Source organism: Erpetoichthys calabaricus, chromosome 16 (genome assembly GCF_900747795.2).
Source record: "Erpetoichthys calabaricus chromosome 16, fErpCal1.3, whole genome shotgun sequence".
Taxonomy (NCBI): Eukaryota; Metazoa; Chordata; class Cladistia; order Polypteriformes; family Polypteridae; genus Erpetoichthys; species Erpetoichthys calabaricus.
In genome coordinates, this window is record NC_041409.2 from 56539317 (window position 1) to 56558683 (window position 19367).

General features: G+C 37.6%; 1 protein-coding gene across 1 annotated transcript in view; it reads right to left on the reverse strand.

Annotated features, from left to right (window-relative positions):
• Window positions 1-19367, reverse strand: part of LOC114666581 (phospholipase DDHD1-like) — a 163686-nt gene that overhangs the window by 8621 nt on the left and 135698 nt on the right. The window contains 1 exon segment of the mRNA XM_028821487.2: window positions 9560-9738. Within this exon segment, the coding sequence (XP_028677320.1) occupies window positions 9560-9738 (179 nt within the window).

Here is a 19367-nt window from a genome sequence, read left to right on the forward strand (position 1 = left end):
AAAGAAATATTTCAGCCAAGTACTTGTAAGAGAATAAATAAATGGAATGCCTCAGGCAGAAATAAAAACAAGTTTACAGATTTTAACATAGGACAGCCAGATATATGGTATGGTGCTGATATGTTGTAGCCAAACAAAACACTTCTAGAATCTGATGGGACTTTAAACAGTTATACTGAAAAAAATGAAAACTTTTATTAAGCATATTCAGATGGTTGAAGTACTTAATGGCTGCAAAGTTGCAAGTTCACTCCAATCTGCAGGAAGGGAGGCATAATGGATCCTAGTAATTAAAGACCAGTAAGTCTTACTTCTATGCCAAGCAAAAATACGCAAACTATAGTAAGAAATACATTTGAAATTACCTATATGAAAATAGTAAACCACATAATAGACAGCATGGGTTTATACAAGAAAGATCGTGACAAACCAATCACGTTAGACTTTTTTGAATTGGCAACTGCAGTAGGAGATGGAAAAAAAAGCATATGCCACATGTTGCTGAGACGTTGGAAAAACCTGTCATACAGTTCCACACCAAAGATTGAATGACTAGAAGATCCTTACATCGTAGGCAACTTAAAACTGATTCCAAGTTGGTTAATACAAACAAGTAGAATGTTCCACATCTACGGAGGGTCACCAGTAGGGTCACTCTGGTGTCTGTGTCTAGGCTGTTATTTTGTTTTTCTAATTCTTACCAACGACAAAATTTTTTTTTTGTGAAATTTACAGATGGAACTGAAATTGGAGGGATAGCAGATAACAAAGAGGCCGAAAAACCAATTCAAATCATTAAAACTCAGTAAATATAATTTAATGTAGAAAAGTTCAATGTTATAAATACAAAATGGAATGTTAATCCTAAGGGCAAGATGGCAGACACTGTCTTACAGAAAAGAATCTGTGAAAAAGGAAGAGCTTTTTTGTGGACACAACATTCACATTGTTTACACAATTTGCAGAAGCAGTTAAAAAATCAAACTTAACGTTAGGTTCTATGATAAAACTGTAAATCAAGAGATGTGTAATGGACTAATGAGACAGCATTTGGAGTATTGTGTACAGTTTTTGTGACCACACTACAAATGAACATAACAGGACATTTATTAGCTGTGCCGAGCACAGGTACCAAGTGCATCCCAGGACTCAAAGGTTGTATATGGCCTACTGTGACAGGCACAGGGAATTAAAGACTGTGTGAGGACCTAATTTAGATCTTCAAAAGTTGATTTCTTCTAATTAAAGGGAAAGTCAAGCAAAATGACACCTTTTATTGGCTAACAAAAAAGATTACAATATGCAAGCTTTTGAGGCAACTTAGGCCCCTTCAATAAAAGGTGTCATTTTGCTTGACTTTCTCTACATTCATAATGGCTAACACGGTACAACACCCTAGTACTTCCAATTAAAGAGTAATTTGGATATTTTTCAAGTCAAAGTTATTTCTTCACAAACATGGTATATAACCATTTGCTACACAAAGTAGTGTTCTAAAGTTAAATATTTTCTATAAATTTAACAAAATACAGTCTGTCCTACCAGACAAACTGTCCTGGCCTTTTGTAATGTAACCTAGGACACACAGAACACCCCAGAAAATAAAAGCCTAAAAACATATCAAATATGTCCTCTTTAAAATGGAAAAAGTTTTGATATAAGAAAACATGCCTTCCATTTTTCCAATGCATGCTTGTCATAACAAAAGGGATCTGGAAATAATAATGTTATCAAACATTCTTTGTATTTTCCTGGAGGTGAGAATATATTTTCTATTCACTTGTGTGACTGTAATGTATAAAAAGTGTTGCCATTTCTACATGATGTGATGGAAATGTATACAAATACCCTTAAATTCAACTCTGCAATGTACACTTTAATCATGTCTGAATTATTTGATTTAAATTGTGGAGCGGAGGGGTAAATCAAGTAAAAATATGTCTCTGTCCCAAACATTACAGAAGGCACTGTATCTGGTCAGAAGCCTCTTTCAATCCATGCACTTAGCAAAAAGTCCAAAAGATCTAAAAGACTCACTCGTTACTGAGTAAACAGTTCATAAGATTACCCTAAAACACAGTTATTTCATTCTAACATAGTGCACAAAATAATTTAATGATTTAATTAATATGATCACACAAGAAAGAAGTCAGATTTGTAGTAAATAACAGAATGTATAATATTTTCAAACCCACTTCATCCAATCCAGTATTGCAGGAGCGTGGAGCCTACCCTTACAGCAGCACTGGGTGCAAGACAGGCAACCAAAACCTGGACACGGGACAGCCCATGGCAGTGCCTACTTACATGTTGGCCCATTTTAAACTCATTAAACAGCCTAACATTCACGAATAAATTGGAAAAGTTGAGTACATTGGTCATTGATGTTCAAATACTGAGTGCTGTAAATAAAGAACACTACATAAAAGAACTAAATACAATATTCTACTTGTATTCTGTTGATGAGGCATCCAACTGACTTCTTTGTCCATCATCTCTATTTATGGCCAGATTTAAGACATAAGCAGCCACACAATAATACTACTTATTCGTTAAGGCTCACAGTTCTTATGGAACAAAAACTCCACAGATACAGCAAGCCTGATTTCAAAGCCCTCTGACAAAAAGTCGTTGTAAAACACAGCAACAAATGAGCCTCAAAATGAACTTGAATATTTAGATGTTCAACTTTCTCTTATCTCCTGCTTCTGAGTTCAAAGCCCTGGTCAGTGCATAATGCTTAAACTATTACTGATAAATGCAGATTTTGTTCTTTCCTTAGTGCCAATATTTGTTTAAATTAAATAAAGATGCTTGTCTGAAGTTATCTGTTAAGCATACTAATTGAATGAAAGTAACAGTCATACTGTCCATGCTGTTTGGTTTCTTGTGCATCATTAGAAAAGACAAAGTCTACGTGGAAAAAATTACACAGAGGGATTTAGATGAACATATGGGATAGGAATAAACAAATTAAAAGGTGGAAGGGGTGAGTGGGAACATTAAGCAGCTAATTTTCTCATGGCTGAACTTTGTAGAGTTAAAGTGAGGTCTTTGGCTCGCCTCCAGCCTCTAGCCGCACATGCTGAAGGAAATCTCTGCTTAAGCTTCAGGGTCTTTCCTGGGTGGGGTCACAATGTCTTTCTAAGAGATGCCCTGATCATCTGAAAATGCTTCGTTGAACAGAGCCTCTCTGTTTTGCCTTACACTCAAGGGGATTGTGAAGTCAGAATTGGGCAGCACTGTTTTATTGTTTGTTAAGGACAAGGCTGTTTGTATTCAGCATCAAAAATACCTCATTATTACAAACAGATTTACTTGATGTTAATTTCTTAATCTTTTTCATTGCTGTAGGCACATGCATAGTGTAACCAACATACTCACACTTACACAGCATTTGCATGAAGCAACTACTTGTGGTTTTAATAAATTTACCTCATTAGTGGTTTCATGGTAGATCACTTTTGATTCTCTGCCCAATATGGCCTGCAGTAACAGAAACACTACTGAGGTGGATGAAAGGCTAGTAGAGTAGCAGGCAGAAACATCTCATAGCAACACATCCTTAGTAAGCCACCATGACAACACCTGGCTTATTATCACCTGTATCAAACAGGTCTTGCCTTAGAAGCTACAGCAGGTCACAATGATGTTACATCCTACGACGACAGTGCATTCTCGTAATGCATATTTTGTATATACTGGATTAGGTCCAACTGCAGTGATTGCTTATAAGTAAGTTGATGATATCAGTAAGCAGTCCTAAAAGTGTACAGAGGGTGAACTGGTTTCAAGCAGAGTTATACTGAAGTTGTTAGGAAGCTATTTAGCTAATGTTTATGACTCCTGTAGAAATTCTCCATAAGCAGTAAAATTAAAATTCTGAAGTGATGGCCTACAATAAAGAATTTTAGGCTATGTCTACACTACAATGTTTTGGTGTAAAAACTCAGATATTAGTCTCTGTTTTCACCTCTCCTCCACAATACTTTTGTGCTTTTAACTCTTGAAAACGAAGACTTTTGAAAAGACTCCTCAGAGCCATAAACCTCTGAAAACACTGCCTTAGTGTTGCAATGTGCATGGGTAAAAACGAAGACTTTCAAAAATGCAGAGTGTAGTTGCACTCTGATTTGTTTGTGCTTATTACGCAGCCCTTTCCTGATTGGATCCTGCTCATTACAACGTCTCATGCCCTGATTGGCCACCCTGCACGGAAGATGAAAATATTCCAACATAGCAGACAGAGGAGTTGTGTTCCATGGCACTTACTGTGTTGCTTACCTGTATGCATGTAAATTTTGTTTCAAACAGATTCACTGCTGCATGCATGCACAAAGGACAATTTACCAGTCACCACAGTTTTGTGACAACTCCTGTGGATGCCAGTGTTACCGTCCCTTCAAAGATTTATCTAGCAATACACACATTTTGTTTGAAAACACTGTTTTTAAATGAAAACAGTAGTGTGGACATAGCCTTAGAAGGGTGACGGTTCATGGGAAGATTTCCAAAATAGTGGCATCACAATGATTAGTCCTATAGCCCTAACATTCCTGAATTAACTTTGCTCAGTGGGCTAACATATAATCTGTGAAGCATTTTCTCCAAGTTCTTTTTCCTTTATCTCAAAGACAGGCAGATAATGATTATTACTGACTTATATTTGGCCTGATTTGAATCAATTAATGCTTATTTTATTTAGCACCATTTATAAAATATCCATTTAACGCCATTTATAAAATATCCAATCGTATGATGCTTCATTAAGTAAATGCAGTTGTATGCGTGAGAAAGCCATCCAATGAACTAGCATGCCCTCCGTAATTGATTCTTATCTTGTGTGCACTGTTGTTGGTTGAAGCTCAGACCTTTAAGTTTGGAAAAATGAATAAATTACTTAAGGTTTTACTTTTCTTCGAAAATAAATTATATTTTAATGAGGCTTTTTGTCTAGAACTAATGATGGCAAATGGCAGCCCAAGACTACAACACTCTGTAAAAATGTGAAGTAAAATGTAATGTAATGTTATATATGTTTTGCATCTACAATGAATTGGACTCTTTAGAAAATTATTCTGTCCTGTGGTTGGTTCTGTCTGTACTGATGCAATCATAAAGAGATACTAGGGGGCTTCGCTCGCCAACCCCTTTCCCACCCCGCCAGCACTACGCGCTGTTGTGAAGAGGGGGGCTGAACGTACCCCCAAGGAGATGTGGTCGCTCCTCTGAAACCCTTCTTAAATGGTGATACAATGGGAAACTAATAGTTTTTTTTTATACCTCCATTTTTGCTCGTTCAGCTGCTGGCTTGCTACTGCTGCCGTGCCGAATGATCTGCATTTCTTGCGGCACTTCAAATGTTTAAAAACCTGTACAGCAGCTGTCCTTTTGTCTCACTGCCTTGTCTCTCTTCTCCTGCCAGACATCCTCAAACACTATTCGATCTCTTTTCGCTGTTCCGTCATTTCACCGAGTAATATTTTCCGTTTCTTTGTGCTAATGTGATCTTAACTCTCCTTTTTTTGAGACTTTTGAATTTTCCTACTTCCATTATCTCTAACCTGCTCTATGATTGTTAGAATATTCTGCACCTTAAAACTTGACCAATTTCAACCAAGTATAGGTGCTTGCAGGAGAGTGACTACTGAACTTAGATTAACTTTCACCCAGTTCTGTGCCTTACTTTCCTGTCTAAAACCTCTGAATATCTATTTTTTTCTGATGATCTAATTCAACAATTACTATAACTGATAACCACACTGTTTACTATTCTACTCTAGACTGACCAGAACAGAGAGCAATCATTCACATTACAAATGATCTCCTCCTTCCTGTGGATACAAGATCTTGTTAAGTGCTGTTTCTTCTTCTTCATCTTGATATCATCACTGTTTTGAACATGGGAGACAACAGGGCCTTCACAAATGGCTGATGAACTATGGTGGACTTAATGGATCAATGTGCTACTAGTAGCTAATCTTATATGAAAAAGAAGTTTTATTTTTCTGTATTTTATTTTTCATTTAAGTCATAACAACAGATAATGTCAAAAATAACACAAAATGTTATATGTCTTTATTGGACACACTGAATCTGAAGTGCCTGCCGTCAAGAGGAAAAATATAAAGCTTTAAGCTTTGTAGCTCATGGCACCTCCATTATTAGTAGTAAATTGAAGTAAATGTTTCCTTTGTCTGTTGATCAATCTTGTATTTTGTTGTGGAAGTAATTATTCTGGTGCATTTACAAAATGGATTAAACTCATGGATATTTTGAGCCAAAATACTTGCTTCATGTCCTGACACAATCAGCCTTGATTAGGAGTTTGACTTGGCTAATCTAAAATGCAAACTGTCTTGAGCTTTAATCACTATGTTATAGATTGAGTTGTGTGTTTAGGATGGTTGCTGTGCTGCATGACCCTTGTTCTGTTAATCTTTAGCTAATGGATGAATAGAATAACATTCACCTGAAGAGTCACAGGTTGTTCTTCCAGTGCCTTTCTTGATGATTCAGGTAATCTGAGGCACAGGTGGCTTGGATGGCAAAACCTGTCTTTGGAGAGTACAATACACTTGTGACACATCCCACAGTTTATATGCCAGGATGGGCCCAGGATCACCCTGTTTGCTCCTAGATCTACCCAATCAGCCCAAAGTCCAGTAGGTTTATATTGTATTTAACTTTGAAATATGTCATTTCTAAATATTGGCATATACCTTATGCATAGATTTGTTTAAACTGTTTAGTATGATTCAAAAGTGTCAGGCACAGCAGTGTTTTGCTACCTATGTATTCACATGAGAGAGAGAGAGATAATAACGGGGCTTGTATTTTAGTGTAGTGCTGTGGAAATCATGAACAATATATATATATATAAAAAAAAAAAAAAATCACACATGGTCTAACTTAGTAAAGTAGAAAAATTCCACTGTGCTTTCAAGGCAAAATAATGCTTTTGTTCTTGTCACTTTCATTGGATTATGGAGTTACAGTACAGTAGTTTAGAAATAAAAATATATGACTCATTAATACTGTGAGGATGCTATCAATCAGCTGCCTGTTGCAACTGTGTTAACTTATGGTGTCATGCATTTGAATGAGGATGCCTCATTCATACATATGCATGCATACTCATATGGGGTGAATTTAGTACTATCAGAAAAATTAAAAACTTATATTTTTAGGTTATGGGAGTACCTGGTCCTGGAGGAAACTCCACTTGAGCAGTGCCAGTTAAAGTTGTAACAAGTAAAAATTAAGCAAAGTTTCAAACCACATTTCAAAACAAATCTAGAATGATGACGAAATGAGCTGCTCTGTATTTCAGTTCCAAAATAAAATTTACTTAGTTTGTGGTTCAAAACTTCCACACTGGCCAGATATTTGTGTGGCTCAGCTCAAAGTGCTTTGAATGACAAGTCATATATATTACATGTAATGTGTTTACAGAACCACAATCACAGAGACACATAGTCTGGCAGGGATGCTAAAATGGCATAACTCATAGCAGAAAATGGAACCTTTCTTGGGTTTTTGAATCCAAGGTAAAGTTCATTAGTGTAACAACTAAAATATGAAAACATAGTGCAAATATATACAACACATATTTGAACTGTAGGGAATACAACATTAATGCTAATTATAGCCGTTCAAGTCAACCCAGTCCATGGCTAATTCTGGATTAGTATGCGGGTGTAAGCAAAAATGATGTGAAGCACCTTTAAAACAACAGATCAAAGGTGGTGTCATACATATGCACACCAGAGGATTGCCTTCCAGGTTCACCTAATGTATGTGGTACCACTTCAAGACGAGGAAGGGCACTGTCATTAACACTACAATCCCTGAAGCCTATGGAAATATTTGTAATGCTCATCATTCCTTGCCTCGCACTTCCTGTCATCCTACATTTACACAGAACATAGACACGGAACACGCATGAAATGTACTTTATGTATTCCAAATAACGATATATTATTTACCTTATACAATTCAAGACATCTAACTCCCAGATAAAGAGACTTTAGCTCTGAGAATATCACGTCTGACTTGACTTCAACTACCTCGGTGGGGGATGAGTGAGCAGGCCACTTACTGCTTGTGCTGATTGACACATTTGCACAACAAAGATGCTGATGAGAAGGTGTGAGGGAATTTAAGGTGGGTCAGCATTGAAAATATTTTCATATGCTTCAAGGATTCTAGTGTTAACAGTCTCATCTCCTTTTTCTTCACAGCCTTGAGAAACTGCCCTTCGTGGTCAAAGGAGCCAAAAGAAGTCCTGCCTCTTCCACTCCATCCAGTATAAAAGGGAGATGCTCCCAGAAGGTGGTGATTTGGGACCTGACCTGTGAGAATGTGACAAGATTCATTTAAAATGCCACAAGATTGATTTAAAAGGGAACAAGCCTATCACTGTAGCAACATCGAAAGTTTGTTTTGTTTCATGTTTTTCTTTTTTCCCCAACAAAAGTAAAATAAAGCCCTGAAAGAACTTCTGTCACAGCACAATGATAATGGGTACAAGGGGCATTCTGTTTCAGTTTTGTTTACCACCTTTGGAAATCTTAAACACTGCTAAACCAGCAGCTTGATATGAGGTGGGATGTATATTTCCATGTTAACTTTCAAAGCCTTTCTCAAGTAAAAGGGCTCTTTTGTGCTCATGTGGAAATACATGAGCATACCAAGATTTGAGTATAAACTAATCTGTTTTTCAATACAGAGTTTCAATGCATGCCTTGCTAAAATAATGTGTTTTTACTTTAAGGAATCAGTTTTCCGATTAATTTAAAAATGAACTGGAGCTTTTGGTGTGATCTACAGTATAAAGCAGAACCAAGAACATGCAAAAAAATTATCACCCTGCCACCAGACCAATTAGGCACATGTTTTGGTTGTGATTAAAACTCCTTGCATCTCTAGCCTTCTTTTTGGAGAAGTTGCTATAAGGTGAAGGAAGTGGGGTGACTTTCAAATTGTCATATGATCCTCTGTATTATGTATAGTCTGGTCAGATAATTATTCACTTTTCGATGATCTAGCCTACATATTTTCTTGTTGGTCCATTCCATTAATACTCAGGACAAAATGTCACAGATTAAGCTCTGTGAACAGCAATTTGCAGAGTGCATACAGCTGATTACACCTACTCCCTATAGCACTGTCTCCAGATAGAGAATGTGCTTGTGAATACCTGCTCTTAATAAGTACAAGACAACATCACACTCTTATTGTACTTAATACATCTTTGTGCGTTGTTATATGCAAACAAAATGTTGCTCACATTTTCTTATCCAGCAAGAGATAAGCAACTCAAAGAGGACACATACCCCACTGATAATGGGTCAAACATGGTGCACAAGCTGCTAGTGATGTGGTCTTGTGAAGCATGAGCTGCCAGGTGGAAAATAAGAAATAACAACAAATTGATAGCAGACGTCTAGTTTTCACCAATGTTTAAAGATTTGATTTTAAAGATTTTCAAAGAATACATGAGGCTGCTTTCCATTGACCACATTCATTGGAAATCACAATTTAAACAAGAACTCACCTAAGATACTAGCTTTGCCAAGGCTGGTGATTGACTCTCCGTAGTGCCGACGTGCCATGACTGGTGACGTGCTGGGGCTGGGAGTGCTCTCATTGTCTGATGCTGAGGTAGGTTCTTTAACAGGATTGATGAGAGTTTGCTTCACCTGCTCATAAGGTATGGGATTGATAGTGTTTGCCCTGCAGTAGAAAAGAACATTTGCAGCATGTATTTTAATTCAGCAGCACCACCACAGTAAGGCAGTATCAACGTTCTATGTGCCAAAGCTACGTACAGTTTTAGAGTTCTGTCATTAGGATGAAATAGCAGTGAGAATGAGAGCCATGAATACCAAAGTGCCACCTGCTGGCTACTAACCTAAACAGATTTTCGCTTTTCAATTATTTGCACAAAATAGACTGGCTTTTTTCCTGTCTTTTAACCCTCCAAGAAATAAGTGTTGCAATGATAATGCCCTTCATTTAAACAGCATTTTTCCCATTTAAGCATGTATTTCTTATTCTGATCATTGTTAGTAATATGTAGCAGATATATGTTGGGAACATATATATTTAGTATAGGTTTGTTGGGAGCCAGCAACACTCCCTAAACACTGGAGAAATTTACAGATGTTAAAGAACTTAATGTGAGCATCACTGGAAAGATTGAGGAAAACATTGAACATGGTGATAAAACTCGCACAGACATGGAAAGAACATTCAAACTAAGCAAGCTGGGAATTAAACACAGGCCCATAGGGCTGTGAGGCACTCAGACTAAACATTGTACCACAGCATCTTACATGTAAAGGCACATGAAAATCACATAGTATTGTTATGATTATATGTGTTATGTGGGTTCACAGAGGATGCCATACCCTTTCACTTAATATCACTCTATTACACTTGGATAAAAAATGGTGCTATGTCAGAATACTTTTTATAGACTGTTCTATCAATGATGACCACCATCCTAGACTTGGGACTTGCTGCCACACACACTGGTGCCTTCCAATTATGGATTTTGGACTTCATAATTGGAAGGCACCAGGGCATGTGCAAACTGGAAGCTTTGCTTTCACCACACTAATCCTGAACATAGGCATCTTATAGGGTAGTATGATGAGCTGCTTGCTCTACTCTTTGATCACCTATGACAGTGAGGCCTGACACACATTCAGTTTCATCACCAAATTTACTCATGACACCATCATTATGGCTTAAACTGAGAAGTAGCAGGATAATAACCTCTTCCCTATTGTTAACAAAACCAAGAAGCTGGTCATAGGTTCAAGGAAGACAGACAACACTCTTATTTACATTGGAGACAATTCTGCAGACAGGATTAGAAGCATAGCATTTCTTGAATTTATTTAAGGTAATGACCTGAAGAGGGCATAATATATTTAGCAAAGACCTTACTTCATCAGTTGTCCAAGAAAAACATTTATGCTTAACACCTTTTGTAAGTACCTGAAACCAAAGACTTTATTAGCAAAAAAATATGGAAAAGGCATAAAACATGTAGCAAAATACTGTGATGTTCGGGTTGCATGTAGCTGGCATTACCTTCTTGCACCCAGGTCTTCAATAGTTATGAAACTAAGAAGGGCAAATGAGAACACAGAGCAGTGCCAAATTCTTCATAAATAATCCAATAAAACTCAGGGCTTTCTGAAGAAGTTAAAACAATCAAAACATGGGTCTATTAAAATCCACAAATAAAACACAATTAGGAATTGTGTTCCTATTAAAATCCACCACTGTGAGGCAAGCACGTCTTTCTTCTACTACTACTACTACATCTCCCTAGTCTACCTTTCAAGACTCTTCAGCTGGTGGAAACGTTGACAGCTGTAGCCCCTCTCTCTGGTTTTTATCTAGACCATTGTCCTTCAGCAGGATGCTTGGATCCAGACCTCTATCTTCCCTGCACCCTTGTTGGCATCTGCAGGATCTTTAACAGTACATTCAATCGCTCCTTGCTCCTCCATAGTGCTTAGCTGGGAAAATCCACCCTTGAAGTGGTGCTTCCCTTTGCTCCCTCACTGAGCTAGGGACTGCGTGCCTCCTTTTCACTGCTGCTTGTTTGCTCTCTGATTCTTTCTCCCTTATCTTTTTGTTTCACTTCATGATTCGTCTTCCCCCTCTATCCTCAGGCTCACTTTGTATGCCTATGGGCGCATTGTCCCAATTACAACCTGCAAAGTGCTGATGTGGAACAGCAGAGCTAATCAAGCATCAGCTTATATCCACACCAAACACCCTGCTGCCACCCACCTCTACAGCAGCACCTGTAGCCAGAGCCTGAACAACTCTGTTTTTTAATTTAAAAACTCGGACTGCCACAGATTCCTTAATGCATTTTACAGAAAATCACTAACAAGCAACAAATAAAATTCTCAAAGACTTAGTGTGGAAATTATAAAATTATTCTGAAAGCACAAATAAAGAAAATGGCCACCATTATGTCAAATATCGATTCACTCCTTTGCAAATAAATGAATGAAGAAAAAAACACTAAGAAATGCAAAATGCGATCAATTTATTAGCTCAGAAACCAACACCCGTGACTTAAAGAAACAGGTCAGGACACAATCATTCAGTAGGGGAGCCTCACACACTACTTTAATTTTCCACATTTCCTCTGAATTTGTTGAGATGAATTGATCATCAAGCCTAACACGTTTTATAATTATTTTTTAAAGAGTATTTTTTTGGCAACAGTTACTGTAAATGGCTTTCAGTAGGACAACTATGTATATAAGCCTTACAGCACTGAAAGCATATATAATATATATCTATTGCCTATTTTAACACTGGCTACATATGTGTTATTTTGTGTGATATAATGTGTAGCTATAGAAATCTGAAATATAACTAAATAGTTCTTTAGAATTCTTTAGAATTTCTTAAAACCTCATAACTGCTTTATTATATCTTAAGCAATATGACCTTTTAAATACTTCAAAATGACATTAATTTGTGAGGGGGGATATAAGTTTAGAGCAAGGTTTTGTGTTTATGTAACCAATTACAGTAGGTATAGAAAAGAATCCCCCCCTTTGAAATATTTCCATTTTATTTGCTTTACAGCCTTAAATGAAAACACACAAATCAACATTTTTTCAAGCTTTACTTACTCAATGCAATCTATAACATCCAAGTGAAAAGATATCACAGCTACAGTTCAGAAGAATTTTAAAAAATCAAAAACAAGAAATACTGAGATTAATAAAGGATAACCCCCCTCCTAAACAATATTTGTCAACTCAATCATGTGTAAGTAACCACCATTTCCATTGAAGACCATGGTTACTGGCTTCCACCTGTCATCAATTTTAATCAGTGTGATTAGTGAAGCATAAAAACAGCTGTTTCTGGAGCATTCCCTTGCTTGGTAGTGCAACTGACAGTAAACAACTGACTATGGGTGGCAAGCCACTTTCAAACGAACTTGGGGATAGAGTTGTGGACAGACATAGGGCAGGGGATGGATACAAAAAATTCTCGAAGGAGCACAGTAAAGTCCATAATAAAGAAGTGGCAAGTGCTTGGTACTACTAGGACGCTCCCTGGATCCGACCGTCCCTCCAAACTGGATGGAAAAGCAAGGAGGAAACTGGTAAGAGAGGCTACCAAGAGGGCAATGGCTACTTTGAAGGAGTTACAGGATTTTATGGCAAAGAGTGGTCACATGTACACAATGACAACAATTTCACAAGCGCTCCACAATTGTGGCTTGTTCGGGAGGGTCGCAAGGAAAAAGCCACTTCTCATGAAAGACCACATTAAGGCTCGTTTGTGCTTTGCCAGAATTCACCTTGAAGATTCTGATGCCAAGTGGAATAAGCTGTGCCAGTACGACTTAATCAAGCCACATTTATCGCCACTCGACCAGGAATTGTCTTTGGCCAGTGCTCAGAAATCTGTGGCGCAAACCACAACTTCATTCCAATTGCAATTGAATCAACACCAATTAAACATTTTGTATCCTGGTCTTCATCAGTACTAGCAGAACCTTCATTAAGAAGCTAATAGGGTATAGCATTAGCCTTTTAAGCTAAATAAGGTCTTATGGTCAGATGAGACCAAAATCGAACTATTTGGCCTCAATACCAAATGGTACACTTTGCGGAAGTCCAATGCAGCTCATCATCCACAACACACCATACCTACAGTAAAGCATGGAGGTGGCAGCATCCTGTTGTGGGGGTGTTTCTCTGCAGCAGGGCCTGGGGCTCTCGTTAAGGTAGAAGGAAAATTGGATGGGGGAAAATACCATCAAATTCTTGAGGAAAACCTGCTACCCTCTGCCAGAAAGTTGAAGATAAGCAGAATGTTCACCTTTCAACATGACAATGACCCGAAGCACACAGCAAAATTGACCATACAGAGGCTGAAGGAGAAAAAAGTGAATGTCCTCGTGTGGCCCAGTCAGAGCGCAGACCTAAATCCCATTGAAAATCTGTGGAAAGATTTGACGATAGCAGTCCACCAACGCTCACCATCCAAGTTGACCGAACTTGCACAGTTCTGTAAAGAAGAGTGGACAAATATTGCTCAATCTAGATGTGCAAAGCTGATACAGAAGTATCCCAACAGACTCAAGGCTGTCATTAAAGCAATAGGTGGGTCAACAAAAAATTGACGATTGATCCTTTATTAATCTCAGTATATCTTGTTTTTGATTTTTTTTATCATTTTTCTGAGCAGTAGCTATGATAACTTTCACTTGGATGTTATAGGTTACATCGAGTAAGTAAAGCTGGGAAAAAATATTTTTTATGTGTGTTTTCATTTAAGGCTGTGAAGCATAAAAAAAGGGAATATTTCAAAGGGGGGGATTCTTTTCTATACCCACTGTATGTTAAAATATTTTAAGGTAATTTGAAGGTTCTTCACTTCTATTACAAAGTTTCTCCTTGAAGAAAAATGTTGTGCTTAGTACAATTTAAAGGTTAAATGTACAATATATAACATTATTTGTGCATTAAAATATGCAAATATGCCAGATATTTGTATCCAGAACTTCTCAAGTTAGTGGTAGTAACACAATGGCCATGCCACGCATTTGTAATGGCACAGTTTTGCACAGTTCTATTTATATTACTAGTACATGTCTTAATCCAAACAGAAAGACAAATCACAAAGATACAGAGAGAATGAGCATTGTGTCAGATAACTGGTATGTGAAAAACACTGATTATTCACAAAAAAATAATAACTTGGAACAGATAAAAGGCTAAATCACTATAGCCGTAGTTACAATCACATCAAAAATGCCCTGTTGTACCTACATTAAAATGGACTAGATTGTTAACATTTTTACAGCTAAAAATGGTGCTCACATCAAGTCTGAAATTCAATTTTTAGATTTTGCATACATTTTCCAAAATATAATTGAGTTGTGATCCACATATAAAGAAGTAAAATACTTTGTACACACAAAGATCTTTATTTTTAACTCTGTTATGAAAAATCACCCCTTCTCCGTGGTTATAAAAATAATATCAAAAGCAAAAACAAAATGCTTGGAATGATCCTTCATGTAACATTTAAATGCTTTCATAGGGGAATACACTTTGTGACTGGGAGGTATGCGGAAACTGTAGATTTTTTTACTGCTTTCTGTACAAATCTGTGGATTAAGAATTTAATCTGCAGAGCAAAACAGGGTAAGACATTTACACAATTGCAGATATAGTCAGCTTTTTAGGCAACGCATCCAGGTGATGAAATAAGCTTGAACATTTTTAATTTTATCTAAATTTCTAAGTAAATCACATACTTCAAGTTAATTGAGGAGGGTATAAGGAACTACTCATGTGTCACATCACCTATCCTGGCCAGTCAGGAAGTTAACAGTAACCACTAGCATTGGCCAAGAGACAGAAAGAACAATTCTTGAATAATATTTTGGGCAATCCAGTTTGTCTTACTATATGGCAAAGAAATGTCACAGATGCAGAGTTATGAAAAAATTCCAAAAATAAGGTGTAAAGCCAAATTATAACTATGAACTCATATCAACCATAATCAATTTTGCTGTGTAATATTACCTCATACATATATGAAAGGTATAATCTTTTATTACTGTAACATTGCAAAAGTACATAGACATCTCATATATAGTTGTTGATAGCGAGGAGGGGGTCACAGCTTAAAAAATATTAATATTGCTGGACCAACTGAAGTTTAGCTTGGATATAAATAAAGAATATCCCATGCATCCGTCTACTGATTAAGTAAACGTGTGCTTTGTTGTTTGGAAAGTAACGTGGAAGACATGCTATAATTATTTAAATTTTCAGTAACTTTGGATGGCACCATTCAGAGAATGATTAACCTCCTTGGTGTTAACCCCACAAGTGACTCAGGTTCAGAATTCTATGTAACTGTGGTTATTCCCAAGTCATAATCAGGGTGACATATAATGATATGTTTTACAGTATTTTTTTTCTTTTTTTGTAACTTTCTCTTTGCCATCTTGTAAAGTACTTTAAGCTACATTTTATGAAAATGTGCTATATAAATAAATGTTGTTGTTAAACCCAAATAATGCTCTGTACAGTATTTTGCTACAATTAGTGGATTAAGTAACATTATGCTGCAAACAATCATGAATATTTCTAAGCATTTTGTCACTCAGAGGTAACTCATCAATATTCACGAGTGAAACAGAGCCTTCAACAATATCACAATGGTGTGTAAACAAAATGGTGTGTAGTTGCAGAGTCAATGGATGCTCTGATCGGGGCTCTCGAGAGACTGAGCGAGGAGTCTGAGTGTCTGGGCTTGCAAGTGTCCTGGATAAAAACCAAGATCCAGGCATTTAATGACCTCTTGGGCACAGCCATCAGCAGTGTGTCTGTTTGCGGAGAGAGTGTCGACCTTGTTGAGAGGTTTACTTACCGTTGGCAGTGACATTCATGTCTCTGGTGACTCTACCTATGAAGTCAGTAGATGGATTGGGAGAGCATGGGGGGGTCATGAGGTCGCTGGAAAGGGGTGTGTGGCACTCCCGATATCTATGCAAAAGGATGAAGGTCCAAGTCTTTAGAGTCCTGGTGCTTCCTGTCTTGCTATATGGTTGCGAGACATGGACACTATCCAGTGACCTGAGATGAAGACTGGACTTCTTTGGTACTGTGTTTCTCTGGAAAATCCTTGGGTGCCGTTGGTTTGACTTTGTGTCGAATGAGCGGTTGCTCATGGAGTCCCGAATGAGGCACATTATCTGCATTATGAAGGAGCGTCAGTTACGGTACTACGGCCATGTGGTGCGTTTCCCCGAGGGTGATCCGGTTCATAAGATCCTCATTGTTGGGGACCTGAGTGGCTGGACCAGACCAAGGGGTCGCCCACGTAACACCTGGTTGCGGCAGATAGAGGGTCATTTCTGGAGGTTGGGACTGGACCGCGTGTCTGCCTGGGGGGTTGAAAACCTGGATCCCGAGTTGTTTTGTTGTGTAGTGGGTGTGGCAACGCACTGTACCAGTGCATGCTCCCCAACTTGACTTGACTTGGTGTGTAAACAAGAAGCATTGAAGTTCATTTTAGAATAAAATGAAACTAAACCATTAGTCAAATCAAGCAATAGCGATGACAATGTGAATTTGCAATGTGAATAGCAAAACTGATGCATACAAATCTGTACAACCAAACTGTGGCAATATACCTGGTGACTTTAGTCATGTAACACTGCAGCAAAGTGCAGGTAGGTGCATGGGAAAAAGGCAAGTGAAACAACAAGAAAGATGTTAGCCCTTTAAGCACTTTGAAAAATGCAGGAACTGTCAATGTTTTTTGTCTGGGAAATGTGGAAGTCACTAAGCCTTGCACTGTGGTAGACTATAATAAAAACAAAGGGTGCGTCGATCATGGAGATCAGACACTGAGATTCTACCATCTCATGTTCAAGCAACAGAAAAAATATTCAAAGAAAACTGTGTAAAGGAACATGTTTCTAATGTCCTGATTGCCATGTCAGGCTATATCACATAAAGGACATGTGCGAAATATATATCAGTACAGCAATAGACATACCTTTCCTATTATATTTACAGTGACGTTAAAGTATTTACATGTTACTTTTACACATAATATTTTTTTATTCTTGAAAAAAAAAATTCTACACATTTGACTCATTTTTCTGAGTGTAAACATAATTCTTAGAAAGTTAAGGACCTATTGCATTATGACCATAATATCCATAAACAATGTTCCAGTTTAGAATCTGTAAAAACAACTTTAATGGAGTCTGTAAAAATGTGAAAGAGTGCCATCTACAGCCTGACTAGTGACAGTGGCAGCATTGCATCATGAAAGCAGAGAACAGATTTTGAAACAATTCATTGGAAAGTTCTGCACTTATTAATAGCAGAAATAGACTGCATGCTTTCATATTATGCATCAGAAGTTTAACAGGTTCCATTTTGTAAAGTTTGGTGCTCACCAATTTTTCTTTGGACAGTTTTGAAGCTCTGAATCATTTATGAGGTACACTCAAAGGCACAGGTGGAGCAGAGAATAGAACATAGATTGGTATGCCTAGTTCTAATGTCTATTTTTTGGATATATTTTTTCCTTAAGCTCAACAACCTTGCAGGAGTTTGCATTTGATACAAGTATATAAAACAGCAGGTCCTTAGCTGGCTATTCAAAATTTGTAATTTATACTGGTGTAGATATAAGCAGTTTTACAATACCAAGCCTCTAAGGATAATACCTGATGCTGTTTGGTGTTGCGGATCATTGTTCTGGGTTTCAGTGAACAACGTTTCTGGTGACTGAGAACATTCTTAACCTTGCCATGTGGTCCTTTGTCTGTGCTGTGGTGTTGTGTTCCACGGCTCACTTGTTAGATTCTTTGCTCTGAATTCTGCTAGTTTGTAGGGAAAAGGGTGATTCTGTCATGCATGTGAGGGCATTTATATTTCCTTCTTCAAGTAACACTGCTTTTCAGGGTTCTAAGTCTGGGTACAATAACTGAGAAAATGTAAGCTTGGAGGAGTGGATTTTACTGCTAGTTCAGGGTATCCAGGTCCAAGGCTCTATGGAGAGTAGTTTCCAGGCTCAGAAAAACTGCTTGCTTTGCTCCAAAGAGAGTGAGACAGCTTCACAAAGAGTGGGTCAGTTTCCTCTTCCAAAGAAAATGAAGATATGCATGCACCTATCTTTTTAAGGGAAGGCATAGCCACTTGTGGTTGGATCATATCTAGTTACACATCCAGTGACCATTTATAGATGTGTTATTTTGTTCATTAGAATGAGTTCAGCTGGCACTTATAAGCATTGAAGGAAAGGCCTTTTATATCTGTGGGAGTCTCTATAGATGTGCGAACTTATCTTTTACTAACACCTATTATTAACAGGTTAAACTCAAAAAGCAAGATGACAAAATGCTGGCAGAACTGTAGTTTAGTCTTTCATTTTAGTGTTCCCTCTGAAATGTGTAGGAATGGGTTGCAGCTGACTTTCTGAATCCCTGTTAACTATGCACTCTTAACAGGCCTTGTGTGCCACTGATGATTTAGTAAAATGGGGAAAAGATGACTTTGTGCTACAACAGACACAAGTGCTGCCCTGATGAAAACACATAGTCTAAATTTTTCTAAAGGTAAATATTTAGGAATATATGTATAGTTTATTGAGACAGAGATGTGCTACAAATATTTGCGAATCTGGCCTGAAGTCTCCTTCTTACACAAACGTACACACAAACTGAGTGACTACAAAAGTTCCAGGTATGTATTTTGTCCAGTTTTCTGTATTCAGGTTTAATAGTCTTTTGGAATGCGTCACTGGGGTTGATCTAATATCTGTGG